The sequence below is a fragment of the Meira miltonrushii genome (genome assembly GCF_003144205.1).
Source record: "Meira miltonrushii strain MCA 3882 unplaced genomic scaffold FA14scaffold_3, whole genome shotgun sequence".
NCBI classification, from domain to species: domain Eukaryota; kingdom Fungi; phylum Basidiomycota; class Exobasidiomycetes; order Exobasidiales; family Brachybasidiaceae; genus Meira; species Meira miltonrushii.
In genome coordinates, this window is record NW_020289945.1 from 852662 (window position 1) to 865752 (window position 13091).

A 13091-nucleotide genomic window follows, 5' to 3' on the forward strand; every position below is an offset into this window, starting at 1 on the left:
TATCGCCCGTAGACTGTTGTGAGCTTGACATGTTGTATAGGTATAGATGATGGTTGAAAGAGAGAGCATTTATCATTAATCCATCATCATCGATTATCCTCATGCGCTTGGGCCAACTTGTAATAAAATAGCGCCAGCCCTTTAACAGTGATTGAATCGTGATTTGGCGCGTTAACACTTTTGTTACTGATCCTCATCAATCTCGCCTTGACAACAACAGCCTCGCAATGGAATCACCAGAGCTGGATCGTAGATCAGCCGATCCTTCAGGTTCAAAGAAAGGTCCCAATCCAAATCGAGATTATAAACAACATTTCCTTCGACAGAAACAACGATATGATGCAGCAAGCTCGGTAAGTTGATACTCAATGTTCACTCGGTAGAATGCGGTCACTGACATATGCCTCCATCCATCAAAAGGATCAAATTGCTCGTAATAGAGAGCTGAGTCGTGCAAGCCTTAAGCAAATGAAGCTGCAAGATGAGATTGAGTGAGTATATGCACGAGAGAGCGAGGTTTTCTGCCAGATTTCTAACATTTCATCCTTCTTCGATTGCACCACCACACAGATTCCTACTTGATGCAATCGCTGGTGAGAAGCATAGACGGAAGAATATAGCAAGGAGAAATGACTCATCAGCTGCTAAGAGTAATAGCGTAGATGCAGCAATTGAAACAACAGAGAAAGAAGATGTTAAACCGATCATTCAAGCAGTCGACCATACTCCGAAACAGACTGAAGCACAACAAGTAGATGATGAGCTGGACGATCTCATGCAAGAGGATACGACTGAAACGAATTCAAGACGGCCTGATAGACGATCAGGCGGTCGACAAAGTAGGATATCAGTCACTGCTCCTGCTCCTAATCCAGAATCAGCTTCAGCCAGCGGCAGTGTCAAACGTAGAAGGGCATCCTATTCCGACACGGATGATGAGCTACTGGAATCAGCAGGCCTCTCTTCTACCAAGCGAGCTCGCAATGACTAATATGCTGTGATCAAACTGTCTGTAATTATATTTTCAAGTCCATTGTACTATTATCTAGTCAGACCTTCTGGCTCCTTAAAACATGTATCATTATCGCTTTCTGAACACAAAGAACTATTCGTCACACCTTATATCACACAGAACAGATTAATGAGAGACAATGCATTGCGGATTGCGAGATAATCAGTCCAAAAGAAGTCCTTTGCACCTCGATCTCAGGTCCCAACGCTTCGGAGAAGGCAAACGGATGACTGACGATGACAAGGACAAAAAGGAAACCAATTTGTGAACTAAAGGATGAAGAAAAATTCTGAACAACTCCCTTAAAATCTCAAACCACTCTGGGCCCCAAAAGTAAAAGGCGTTTGGGGCTTTGGTAACGAGTGATTTGAGAGAGAGCGTGATGAAAGAAGAGAAGAACGAGTCAAACAATTTGCTTGCGCGTTCTTAAAGCAAAAGCTGAACACGCTTTGGGTTGCGCCAACAGAAGGTTCACGTGATTTTAATCTGGAGGTTGTGCAGTTCAAAATCTTTAATGATGTGCATTCGAATACATGCAGACTAGCGTTAGCCATCAACGTCATCTTTACCACTCCATCATCTTGATCGCCCTCCAAATAAAGATTCTCGTTCAAGATGACGACCATCTCAAAGATCAAGGAGATCGAAGATGAAATCAATAAAACACAAAAGAACAAGGCCACATCATACCATTTGGGACAATTGCGTTCCAAATTGGCAAAGCTACAACGTGAATTAATCAACCCAACTTCAGGTGGCGGTAGCGGTGGTCCAGGACAAGGCTTTGATGTTGCAAGAACGGGTATTGCAAGTGTTGGTTTTATTGGATTTCCAAGTGTGGGTAAAAGTACATTAATGTCGGGCTTGACTGGAACCACATCCGAAGCAGCAGCATACGAATTCACAACCTTGACAACCGTTCCAGGAACGATGGACATCAATGGAGCAAAGTTACAAATTCTAGATTTGCCCGGTATTATTGAAGGTGCAAAGGATGGTAAAGGTCGTGGTAGACAAGTCATTGCTGTTTCGCGGACGTGTAATATGATCTTTATGGTTTTGGACGTTTGTAAACCATTGGCAGATAAAGCAAAGTTGGAAAAAGAATTGGAGGGTGTAGGAATTCGTTTGAACAAGCAGCCGCCGAACATTTCCATCACAAAGAAGGACAAAGGAGGAGTGATGATCTCACATACCGTCCCACTAACAAAGATCGATCATGATGTAGTCAAGGCAGTCTTGAGCGAATACAAGATCAACAGTGCCAGTGTCATGTTCCGACAAGATGCTACAGTGGACGAACTGATTGATGTGATTGAAGGAAACCGAGTATACATCCCTTGCATTTATGTTTTGAACAAGATCGACCAGATTTCCATTGAAGAACTGGACCTCCTATACAAGATTCCCCATTCTGTTCCAATCAGTTCGAAAGAATGGCTAAATATCGATGAGTTGACGGAAAAGATGTGGGAAGAGTTGAGGCTTGTACGTGTATACACAAAACCAAGCAAAGCACCACCAGATTATTCACAACCAGTCGTGCTACGACAAGGCAAGTCCAGCGTTCTAGACTTTGCCAATGCAATTCACAAGGAAATCGCTAAACAACTTAAATTTGCCATGGTGTATGGTGCTTCTTCCAAACATCCTCGTGGACAGAGAGTTGGTGTCGATCATATTTTGATGGACGAAGACGTTGTGACGCTATTCAAGCGCTAAATATCCCACTCAAAATCTCTGCTTACCGATACCGATTCTACCATTGTATTTACACCAATAAAATTGATTAACAGACAATATGCTGTGATGAAAGTCGTGAATAAGATCGTGATCTGATACTTATGAAATGATACAAGTAGTTTAACTTTAAGAGTTTTTCGTTCACTTCTTTTGAGCGGCACCTTTACGCAAATCTTCATCCTTTGTTGCATCTTGTTGTTTACGTTGCAAAGCCATTTGTTTCTTCTTTGTGATTGTGTTGAAAGCTGTGCTTAAAAAGAAACGAACTAAAGCGAAATAAGGTTCCCATAGAGTTTGCGGTAAGTATTTTTGTGCAACACCGATTGAGATTGGTGAAGTGAGCCAAGTGACACGCATGAGGAACATGAATGAAGAACGCCAAATGCCGATAATACGATCGATACTGCGTGCTCCATTGATGTATGCCATGCAAACGAGGTAAACTGTGTTACTGATTACTGCTGTTGTCAAATTTGCAGTAATGATTTGCATTACACGATCACGGGCTGTTGTCTTTCCAGCAAATGCACGCTGCAATACCCCAGTCATAACATGTCCAAGAGGTGCACTGATTGCAAAACCATAAATGAACATTTGCAAAGCCCTTTTATTAATACCTAAATGAGCAAAGATTGCTTCTAAAAATCGTAAAGGTTGTTGTTTGATTGCTTCTTTTTCTGAAACTTGTCCAGGTGGAAGTTTCTTTTCTGCAGGAGCCACTCCCGCAAATTTTCCAGCTAGGATTTCGGCCAAAGCTGCTAATGTACCTGAAGTGTACATCTTTGTCCTTAATGGATTTCGTTGAAGTGCGAGAGTGTACTCCACCAATAAACGAGCAGCTACGTCAGTCATGATGAGAAAGGAGGTTGAGAGTAGGTTGTCAAGGGTGAACAAAGTTAGAGGGAGGTGACGGTGGTGGTGATAAAGATGCATTTATTCTTGTCAATCATCCCTTCAACAGCCAACGCTTACTGTCGGTCCGGGCCAAGAATACTTTAAGACCGGCTATAAGAATATCATTGAGGCAGTACGCCGGCGCCACAAAAATCTTTCTTTAATTAAAAGGGCAACCCCGCAAAAAGATCATGCTACTAAACTGTGTGCTCTTGCTCACTCTTTAGTTCCAGTACTAAAAGGGTAATCAATTAAGCAAATGCGCCCGCGCGGAAATGCATTTCTTCTCGTGCGGTAACTTGACTTAAGCTTGGCTAATTTCCGTCATAAGCGATAAAGTGCATTTATCCGTTACCATACAAGATCATGACATGGTTACCAACATGGCTACAGTCTAAGCCAAAGGCAGACACACAAGCAAGAGACAGCGGGGCAATACAGAACACAAGCGCATCATCATCAACAAGCACCCTCCCAGCTACTGAAGTGCAAACAGAGATCATTACTCCACAAACGACCTCCTCGCAATACGATATGAACGAAGAGCAAGAAGATTTCTTTAGACATGGTCCAGAGATGGCAATTCCAATGACAGGCGCTACTTTGGGCTTCGTTGCTGGCTTTTACACTGCTGCCACACGATCAGGATTGGTATTCATGGCAGAGAATGCACATAGAAGGCCAAATACAGTACAAGGATGGTACTTTTACAACAAAACAAAGGTGAGATGAGGGTGATATTGAAGTATTGCAGCATTAGACTGACTTGATATAAAATTACAGAACTACAAAGTGCTGCTAGGAGGAGCAAAGGGTGGCGCAAAAGCGGGCCTGCGTGTTGGATTATGGACATTTGCATACATTGCCATCGAGCAAGGTGTAGAAAAGGTACGCAATTCCTACATACAATCGCAGAACATACATCCAAGATGGAATGGAAGATGGATAGACGGTGCAACTGCAGGTCTGGGAATAGCAACAGGTGCATCTATATTATGTGAGTGGCTATCAAACCAAAGAGTATATGCACTCATACTGACATCTTCTTCTCTCAATCAGATCGCTTACCGGGACAGATAGCTAGACGATCACTGCTGCTTGGAACGCTAGCAGGAGCATCAGTTGGAGGACTAAGACAGCTTCAAGGTGAATTAGCAGATGCGAAACTGCAAGAAGCACATTCGATAAATTGATTCTGAGTCATGTTGTTACATCATTTCCACTGTACATTATAAAAATCAAATCATCCCAATAGACCACACACAAGAAAAAAGAAATGTGCAACGAAACCTTGCGAGATGGCTCATGTGATTACACAACAAAGGTGAATCAAATTACCTCACGCACCCAAGTCTCATCGCCGAATTACGAACGACCAACTTATGAAAAATTGGCTCTTGAATCTCCGATACTAATCTGCTATGACGGCCTCATTCGGTCCTGGATAGGCCGCAAAATCCTCTCTCGAAAGAAAAGAAAGAGAGCCCATCTCAATGAAGAGGTGCTTTTTGAGCAGTCGGGGTCTGTGTCTTTTGACACTAAGCGTTAAAGAAGAGAAGTAAGAATGATTCAAACGCAAAACTCCAATTATAAATCTAAAATTGCCAACGCCCTGATTAAAAATTATGCGAATCACGTGTGCATACGCCCTTTAAAGCGCGTTGAGCCATTAACCCCAGAATAAGCTTCTATTTCAATATGTGACACTATTATACAATTACGATCATGACCATTAACGAGCCCTTGCTCGCCTTCCTCCAGGACCCATGGGCGGTGGAGAATCTTCATTGTATCCGATCGGTATCGAACCTCCTGCTCCTCCGGCTGAGCTAGAAAGATTAAAAGGTGTATTATTATGAAAATCATGATGACCAGGATGATGATGACCGTCCATAGTACCCTGTATTGATCCTACTTCAGGCATCGATGCTTTTGAATCTTGTTCCATTCCATCTTGTGTTAAGTTGCCATCTTGCGTCTCTTGATCGGCTTCGTGATGTTGATGCAAATTATATGAAAGTTTTGTATGTCTTGCAGGATCATTGCTAAACGCATAATATTCCGTTGAACCTTGATCAACTTGCCACATTCCAGTCGCAGAATCCCATTGTGGACCTCTTTGTCTTCTTGCCCAAATCAATAAACTATTCCATTCAGCTGAAGAGGTTGCTTGACTGGCATATTGATATCTTGAGGGAGGGATACTGCTTTGTTCTTTTGCTTCTCCGGTTGATGGACCTACTCGCAGATGATCTTCGGATCGTCCTCCTTTTACTGGTGAAGCAGATCGCCGCGAAGGTGTTGACCCTGAAGCCTCTGGATTGTAGGGTGAGGCGATTTGTGTTGTATGATCAGCTGATTGTTGATCTTCTTTTCCTTCTCCGCTGCCGTCTTCCGTTTCTTTCGATTGTTTTGGTAGATTGATAGCCCTAGGAACCCTGATGATAATGTCAGGCCGAGAAGTTCGAATGGCCGGCATTGTGGAAGTGAATTGTCGTAATCGGTGACCGGACAGAATGCTTATTCGGTTCGCTGTCAAGAACGACCGTTCTTTACAGAGATTGTCGGAGAACTCTAATCTTGAAATTTCCAAGGTACAAGCGGCAAATGCTGGATGGCTGAAATCTGTGATTGACGTTGGTCGGGAACGTACACAATGGATGCTCCAGATAAGCACTTCCGAGTATCCGAGAGAAAGGGCAATTCAGAAAGGCAATTATACTAATAATAGACTTGTTCTCTTCTGTATTTCATTTGTCGTACGATATCTTGTCAAAAGCCGGAGAGTAAAATTCTATCTCCGTCTACCAATGGATTGGCTTTTTCGTGAGAAGAATATGTGTATGTATGTATCAGCCGATCTTGACCAAGAGAAAAGCCAAAGATTGATTATCCAAGTGTTGGATTTGTTGAAATGAGTTCGGTGAATGCGGGGTAATAATGATGTCCGATAGACGGAAGATGGAAGTAAAGTGAGAGTGAGCGAGTTATGGTGATTCGGATAAATGCATTCTCCCCTACAACTGCTGCTGCTCGTTGTATGCATGCCGCGCTTCAAATTATTCGGCGGCGCTGCGTGCGCTTGAGCGAGCAATCGGCGATGTAAACGCGTCGACCATCTATCGAGGTATGTCAATTGCATCAAAGAAAGTATATTTTTCTTAGTGTAAATACTCTGCTTCACTAAACTTACCACTCAGTTTATGCAAGTACCAAATCCCTCACAGAAAAACAGTGGAATGTATGCACTTTTGCCCACAATCAATAACAATGACAACAATTCATCATCAACCTGGCAATTGGCGTACTTTTTCTGAAACACCTTCAATTATCTTTCACTGTTCTATGGCCATATGAAACTTCTTATCCGTTTCTTTTTTCTCTCAAATCTTCATTCTTGCACTTTCCCACGCCTTTTCTCAATACCAGCTCATCAGCAGGGTTGATGGTCAAATGCATGCCTTGAGAAAGAACATGATCAGTCAATCAAACTTGTGTGGCAGAAATTGCAAGGAAGGTATGTATGCATGATGATCTTCAACGCATCCCCCAACCCATCGAAGAGCAAAAGATCAGTATTATTCAAAGATTGTGTTTCAGGCAATTCTCTGTCGTACACCCTTGTGGCTTCGTATTGTGACAATAGCCTAGAGTCAACGGCGTCCTATACACCTTGGCTAGAACATTGTTTGTTGAACCGGCATTCCTCAGTAAAGGCAAGTTATCCTTCTTCAAACTTGCCTTTTGATTTGGCCAACGATCCGAGCCGTGATCCCGTGAAGTGTGCTTGTGCTTGAAAAACTTCATACATACACACATGGTATGCCCAATTCTTATTCTCCGATACGATCAAGAGGGTGCAAAAGATAGTAACACTAGAAGAGCACTAATAATTCTATTCACAGCTTCGTTGATCAAATGCACATATCCATTCAAACTTAAACCCGTCTTGTGTGTGCTCTGCTATGGTGTGCAATACACATTTTCAAGTCCGACTAGCTCGGTTCATAAGGACTTTCTAGCCATCTATCATGGTATGTACTGTTCTCATATGCAGGCTTTTAACATTTGCTCAGCAAGCAAATCCTTGGCCCGCCTATCGTACATAAACACATTTTGTCCCTTTCGATTGATACTCCTCGTGAACACATAGCATAAGCAAACATGCATTAGCGTTTTGAACTCAAACAAAAGACAAAAGCTTTTACTTGTTAAACGTCATCACTCCTATCTCTTGTCTTTCATCATCCATAACATCTTTGCTTCAATTGATATTGCGACTTTCAATCGTATCCGTTATCATTTCGACTATTCATCATGATACCCAAATCAGCCGAAGAGATGGGCCTTGCTGCTTTTGCCCCAGCTGAGGGATCAAAATCCATTCAAACTCCATATGGTTCCTTGCAACTTGCAAACGGAGCACTTCAACAAAGTTTCGGAACGGCAAATATGAGCCCAATGGTTGGCTTGGGTGGAACATTGGTCCCGGAAGAAAGCGAGGAAGATGATGAAGAGGATGACGATGAAGAAGACGAAAATGGAAACAAGAAACGTAAAAGAGCAGGCAAAGGTCTTCAAAAGAAAGCAAGTACCAATAATGCTGCCGGGGCTGCCGCTGCTGCTGGTGGCCGACCTTCAGGTGCAAACAATGCTGCTGGAGAGCGTGATATGCATACGGGCAGACGTAAGATTAGGATCGAGTTTATTGAAGATGATAGCAGAAGGCATATCACGTTCAGTAAACGTAAAGCAGGTATCATGAAAAAGGTAAGTGAATGAAGGGAACGGTAATGACTTGCTGGAGATACTGACCTTTTCTTCTTCCTTCTAGGCATACGAATTGGCTACACTCACAGGAACACAAGTCCTACTCTTGATCGTTTCACAAACGGGTCTCGTTTACACCTTCACAACACCAAAGCTTTCGCCCGTCGTGCAACAGCCAGCAGGCAGAGAATTGATCCAATCATGTCTGAATGCTCCTGAACCACAAGAAATGGGAGGCAGTGTCGAAGATGACTTGCATAACCTACGCCCCAACTCAGCCGATCAACAGAGATTGGAACCATCTGTTACGGCAAACAGTCATTCGAGTATGAGTAATTCCTCGAACGATCACCTCAATAACGTTGTTGCCCAACATCTAGCCGCAACTTCCAATCAAAACAATCCTTCCGTATATAGTACCTCCAGTACAGGATTCGGACATGATCCTCGTCAACAAGCTGCTCTTCTAGGTTTGAGCATGCCAGGTATGTCGATGGGAATGCCTGCTCATATGCACGGAATGGGAGGCGCTTACGGATACACTGCTGGTCTTCAACAATTGGTCGGACACGATTCGGGGATGCCGTATGGATCGTATGGAGGTGTATGATGAGGACTTGCAAATCAAATTTTCTTTCTAGCACCTCGCATCTTGCCAAACAATATACCAAATCTGCTCAATCGGTTCTTTTCTCGTTCGTGAACATTTGTTACATTCTACTCATTGCATCATTCCGCGCTTCTTTTGCCCTAGCTTTGGTCGACTCTAATATACTCTCTTCTGTTTCTGGTGATTGATCGGTTTCACCCCGCCTACCTTCGTAATCACGATGATATGCATATACCTCCCCTATCGGTCACTGGAATTCTCCACGCTCTCTTTAACGCTCTTTCCTTTGCTTTCAATATTGCTTCTTTTTCATAGACTGCTTTATGAAATGTTTGACAAACTTCTTGTATTTTGTGAGCGTGAGTGTGATGTGATGATCAGGAGCAATAAGTTCATTTCGGATGGCCTGGTGTGCATGCATTCAAAGACGGGATGAAATGAGACCAACACGCGGCACACGGCCAGTGTTGTGCCATGGCCTTCTTGTGTTGTTTTGGTGGAGCTTGAGAAAAAAACAAGAAGCGAATAAGCGCGATACTCAATTCATCCTCCTGAACTCCTCCTCTACAATCACATTCCTTTCTTAGCAAAAGTTTCGATCGTTTTGTTTCTTTCTGATTGCCATCATCAGAAGTGAAGCACGTCCAAGATGCTTGACATACTGTCGGGATGGCGACAACAAGCAGAAGATGGGAGAGATTCACTAAAGAAGCTTGCAGAAGATGTAACTTCTTCAATTCAAGCTGCAGTGAATGATGTTGAAGTACGACAACCTTCAGAAAAAGAAGTGAAAAAATTTATCGAATCTCCCGCAACAGTAGCCTTGGGAACTATTGGTTTGACGGCAGCTTCTTATTTTACGTACAGGCGGTATTTCAAACGAATCCCTACAACCGCTTACCTTACACCGTCTTCAATGCGTTCGAGGAATACAATCGTTGGAAAATGCGTTTCTGTTGGGGACGCAGATGGTTTCAGGATCTATCATACGCCAGGACCTATTATATATCGTCACTTGTTATATGCCAATATCAAAAAGGGTTCCATCAATGGACACTCGAACGGAAAAGGAAGTTCATTTAATACTCAAACGATTTCCGTTCGATTGGCAGGCGCAGACGCACCAGAAAGTTCTCATTTTGGAAAACCATCTCAACCGTTCTCAAAAGAAGCAAAGGAAGAGTTGGAGAGCTTGGTGCTTGGCAAAGAAGTATGGTGTCAGATGGCTCATATCGATCAATATCAGCGCTTAGTTGCAACGCCGTACGTTTGGCACTCGCCATACATATTCGGCAGGACGAATGTATCATTGCGTTTGGTCGAAAAAGGACTAGCGACTGTGTATTCCCAAGCAGGTGCAGCATATGGCACAGCAGGTCCAATTACCAAACTTTTACGAAAATTGTTAGGTGTAGACTCTAGCAAGTCAAAAAGTGAAGCAAGTGCAAAAGAAGCATTGTTAGACAGACTAATACCACTTTCCGGAGAAGCAAGATTGAGAAGGGCGATGGCACGAGCAAAGCGAAAAAAGATTGGTGTTTGGAGCTTGAAGAATTTTGAAACACCAGAAGACTACAAGAAACGAATGAAACAGCAATCCTCCGATTAAGAATCGAGAATACACACACGCACACATGATGACGACTTTTTTAATGACTTTGTATTGTACAGTAGATTGTATTCAATATATCACATCAGCTTTACTCCTTCTTTGCTACAACAATCACACTTCGTACCATTCCATGATCTCCACCTTCTGCCCAACCCTCGACAACATGACCGAAAGCACGCAAAGCGGTTAATTGTAAGTTACCGCCACCACGCCATGCCTGTTCTTCACCTTGTCCTAGACGTTTGAGAAATCTGGCAAAGTTTGGGAACATGGCATGTGAAATATCTTGAATGAGAACATCATCGTATTTGGCTTGATCCAATTGGGCAAGATAAGTATTTGCCGAAATGAGGTTAACGGAAGGTACTTTGACCATGCGTAGAACGAAAGAATGCTTTATGGAATCCAAAAGAGATGGTTTTGTGACTTTTGGTGGTTTGATTGATGGACTTGGACTAAATCGGGCTTCACTTGTGGTTTTATTGTACGATTGCGGTGACAAGAGAGGGTATGGGTGCGTAGCGATCAGATCCACAAGAGCTAACGTGCCTCCAGGCTTCAAGAGAGAATGACAAGCATTGATGAACCTTTGACGGGTTTTGAAGTGATAAGCACAATCGAGTGCAAAGATGAAATCATATTTTTCTTCTCCTTCTGTTCCATCAAGAGGTTGTAAGCGAGAGCTAGTTTTGCCATTGGTTTGCTTCTTTTGTGCTAATTCTGCCAATCTTTCTACATGTGCTACAGCATCATCACAATGCACTTCCACTTCCATCTCTTGAGCTTTGCCGTTTGTTGATCGCTGTGCATCTTGCACTCTTTTCCTGGCTCTTTGTGCATGAGAAGGTAAAGACGTGACGCCATGTAAAATTCTTGGTCTATACCTTTGCATCAACAACAACAACGAATCACCACAACCATGTCCGACATCAAGAATCTTTGCTCCAGGTCGAATGTCCGCTTCTGAGTATAGCCTTTCACATAATTGTCTGCATGCCATCGGTAAATCATCTTGAACGTCTGTCCAATCTCCCATGTTCAACCATTCTGTTTGTGGACGTTTTACGTTTAGGGCTAAATGATCGAAAGAAGAATAACTTTCTTCATTCTTGCTGTTTTGATTGGTGAAGAATGAAAGCAGGGTCAAAGGTAGTAGTACTAGCTGTTGCAAAATGGTAAATGCAATCTCAAGGATTGATCCCATGATTGAGCCTGTCATGATGACCGCCAGCAATAGTGTATGCGTTGGGAGTAAACTACATATATCTTATCTTGATTAAATGAGAAAAAGTCTTCTTACGCTTATCCGATTTCCGCTTTAAGTTTGGTCATACGCGTTGTCTTTTGTTAGGAAGCGGCTTTCAACCCAAACCGAGCTCCGCGTTAAAGGGAAGTTGTAATCGGTAAAGATTAAAGCCGAGTTTAAGCAAAAGAAGTGCGGGGATTATTGTCTCTTCCTTTTCGATCACCATCACACCACAAAAGAAGCAAAAATCATTCAAGATGCCAAGACCAAACGTACAGTCAATCGAATCTGCTAAACAGCAAATAGTAGATATGATAGAAGCAATGGGAGAAGAAACTTCACCTGGGTTCAGTAAATCATGCATCGATCAACAATCCGCTAGGTTACTCGTTGCTGAACGATCGGAAGATTTAAAAAAGAGTAAAGTTGTAGTTGAAATGAAAGTAACGGAAAAGATGACGAATCAATTGGGTAATCTACATGGTAAGTAACTGTTTAATGCTTTTGGTGATATTGATTGCAACTCACACATTTCCCATCCAACAGGAGGTGCACAAACAACAATTATGGACTGCTTCACAAGTTTGGTGATCTACCTTCATACCTCTAGTAATTTTGGAGAACCATGGTCAATGTTGGGTGTATCACAATCAATGCAAATCATCTTTACAGCCCCGATCCCAGTGGATTCATATATTGATGTTGAATGTACTTCATTGGCCATTGGAAAGAGTGTTGCAGCAATTACGGTGAGTTAATATGGGCATGTGAGAGACTTTCTTATCATCATACTGATACCTCTTTTGATCTTTTCCTATAGTGCGAAATATGGACAAAGGATGGAAAAGACGGAAAAAGACTTGTCCGTGGATCTTCAGGAACACACACAAAGATTGATAATAGTGTTCAATCAAAGCTATAGAAAGAGAAGATTCGATTATCAGTATGTAGATCACTTTAACAGACAACTGAACGGCACCTTAAAAGACCTAGTGTGCACCTTACCTTCCCTTATCGTTGCTGAAGAAAGATACTTATGGATGTTATCCCGAGACACCGTTGCCTTCCCGCACTCACCCAACTAGGTATCACGCGACGCGAGAGCTTGTGTACGCGTGTAAGAAAGTGCGTGTAAATGCATAAGCTGAAAGTGTTGTTCTCTTCAAAGTTGAACTATTGTAACCCTTTACCACCTTCATCAATC

General features: G+C 42.6%; 9 protein-coding genes across 9 annotated transcripts; 6 read left to right on the top strand and 3 right to left on the bottom strand.

The window, feature by feature from the left end:
* Positions 1-191: 191 nt before the first annotated feature.
* Positions 192-1130, top strand: FA14DRAFT_173276 (uncharacterized protein). The gene is made up of 3 exons (XM_025500467.1): positions 192-353; positions 421-491; positions 571-1130. Exons 1-3 carry the CDS (start codon positions 228-230, stop codon positions 989-991), a joined length of 618 nt encoding a protein of 205 aa, XP_025353783.1. The 5' UTR covers positions 192-227; the 3' UTR covers positions 992-1130.
* Positions 1131-1465: 335 nt separating this feature from the next.
* On the top strand, positions 1466-2815 carry FA14DRAFT_190631 (putative RBG1-ribosome interacting GTPase). Its single transcript, XM_025501807.1, has one exon. The coding sequence runs from the start codon at positions 1628-1630 to the stop codon at positions 2732-2734; it is 1107 nt and encodes a 368-aa protein (XP_025353784.1). The 5' UTR covers positions 1466-1627; the 3' UTR covers positions 2735-2815.
* On the bottom strand, positions 2816-3687 carry FA14DRAFT_62693 (uncharacterized protein). The gene has a single exon (XM_025502585.1). It carries the CDS (start codon positions 3605-3607, stop codon positions 2897-2899), a length of 711 nt encoding a protein of 236 aa, XP_025353785.1. The 5' UTR covers positions 3608-3687; the 3' UTR covers positions 2816-2896.
* Positions 3688-3807: 120 nt separating this feature from the next.
* FA14DRAFT_62734 (uncharacterized protein) lies at positions 3808-4827 on the top strand. The gene is made up of 2 exons (XM_025502587.1): positions 3808-4372; positions 4433-4827. The coding sequence occupies exons 1-2, from the start codon at positions 4016-4018 to the stop codon at positions 4727-4729; spliced, it is 654 nt and encodes a 217-aa protein (XP_025353786.1). The 5' UTR covers positions 3808-4015; the 3' UTR covers positions 4730-4827.
* Positions 4828-5261: 434 nt separating this feature from the next.
* Positions 5262-6286, bottom strand: FA14DRAFT_62726 (uncharacterized protein). The gene has a single exon (XM_025502586.1). The coding sequence runs from the start codon at positions 6126-6128 to the stop codon at positions 5382-5384; it is 747 nt and encodes a 248-aa protein (XP_025353787.1). The 5' UTR covers positions 6129-6286; the 3' UTR covers positions 5262-5381.
* A 2046-nt stretch (positions 6287-8332) lies between these two features.
* Positions 8333-8639, top strand: FA14DRAFT_109384 (SRF-TF-domain-containing protein; the record flags this gene model as incomplete). Its single annotated transcript, XM_025495875.1, has 2 exons — positions 8333-8419; positions 8484-8639. Coding segments are annotated over 2 exons (243 nt in total), but the record flags the coding sequence as incomplete, so codon positions are not given.
* Positions 8640-9828: 1189 nt separating this feature from the next.
* Positions 9829-10629, top strand: FA14DRAFT_113267 (SNase-domain-containing protein; the record flags this gene model as incomplete). Its single annotated transcript, XM_025496004.1, has 2 exons — positions 9829-10433; positions 10497-10629. Coding segments are annotated over 2 exons (738 nt in total), but the record flags the coding sequence as incomplete, so codon positions are not given.
* Positions 10630-10667: 38 nt separating this feature from the next.
* FA14DRAFT_161311 (S-adenosyl-L-methionine-dependent methyltransferase) lies at positions 10668-11898 on the bottom strand. The gene has a single exon (XM_025499057.1). The coding sequence runs from the start codon at positions 11858-11860 to the stop codon at positions 10730-10732; it is 1131 nt and encodes a 376-aa protein (XP_025353790.1). The 5' UTR covers positions 11861-11898; the 3' UTR covers positions 10668-10729.
* A 59-nt stretch (positions 11899-11957) lies between these two features.
* On the top strand, positions 11958-12916 carry FA14DRAFT_62766 (uncharacterized protein). Its single transcript, XM_025502588.1, has 3 exons — positions 11958-12370; positions 12434-12636; positions 12708-12916. Exons 1-3 carry the CDS (start codon positions 12145-12147, stop codon positions 12807-12809), a joined length of 531 nt encoding a protein of 176 aa, XP_025353791.1. The 5' UTR covers positions 11958-12144; the 3' UTR covers positions 12810-12916.
* The last annotated feature ends 175 nt before the right edge of the window (positions 12917-13091 follow it).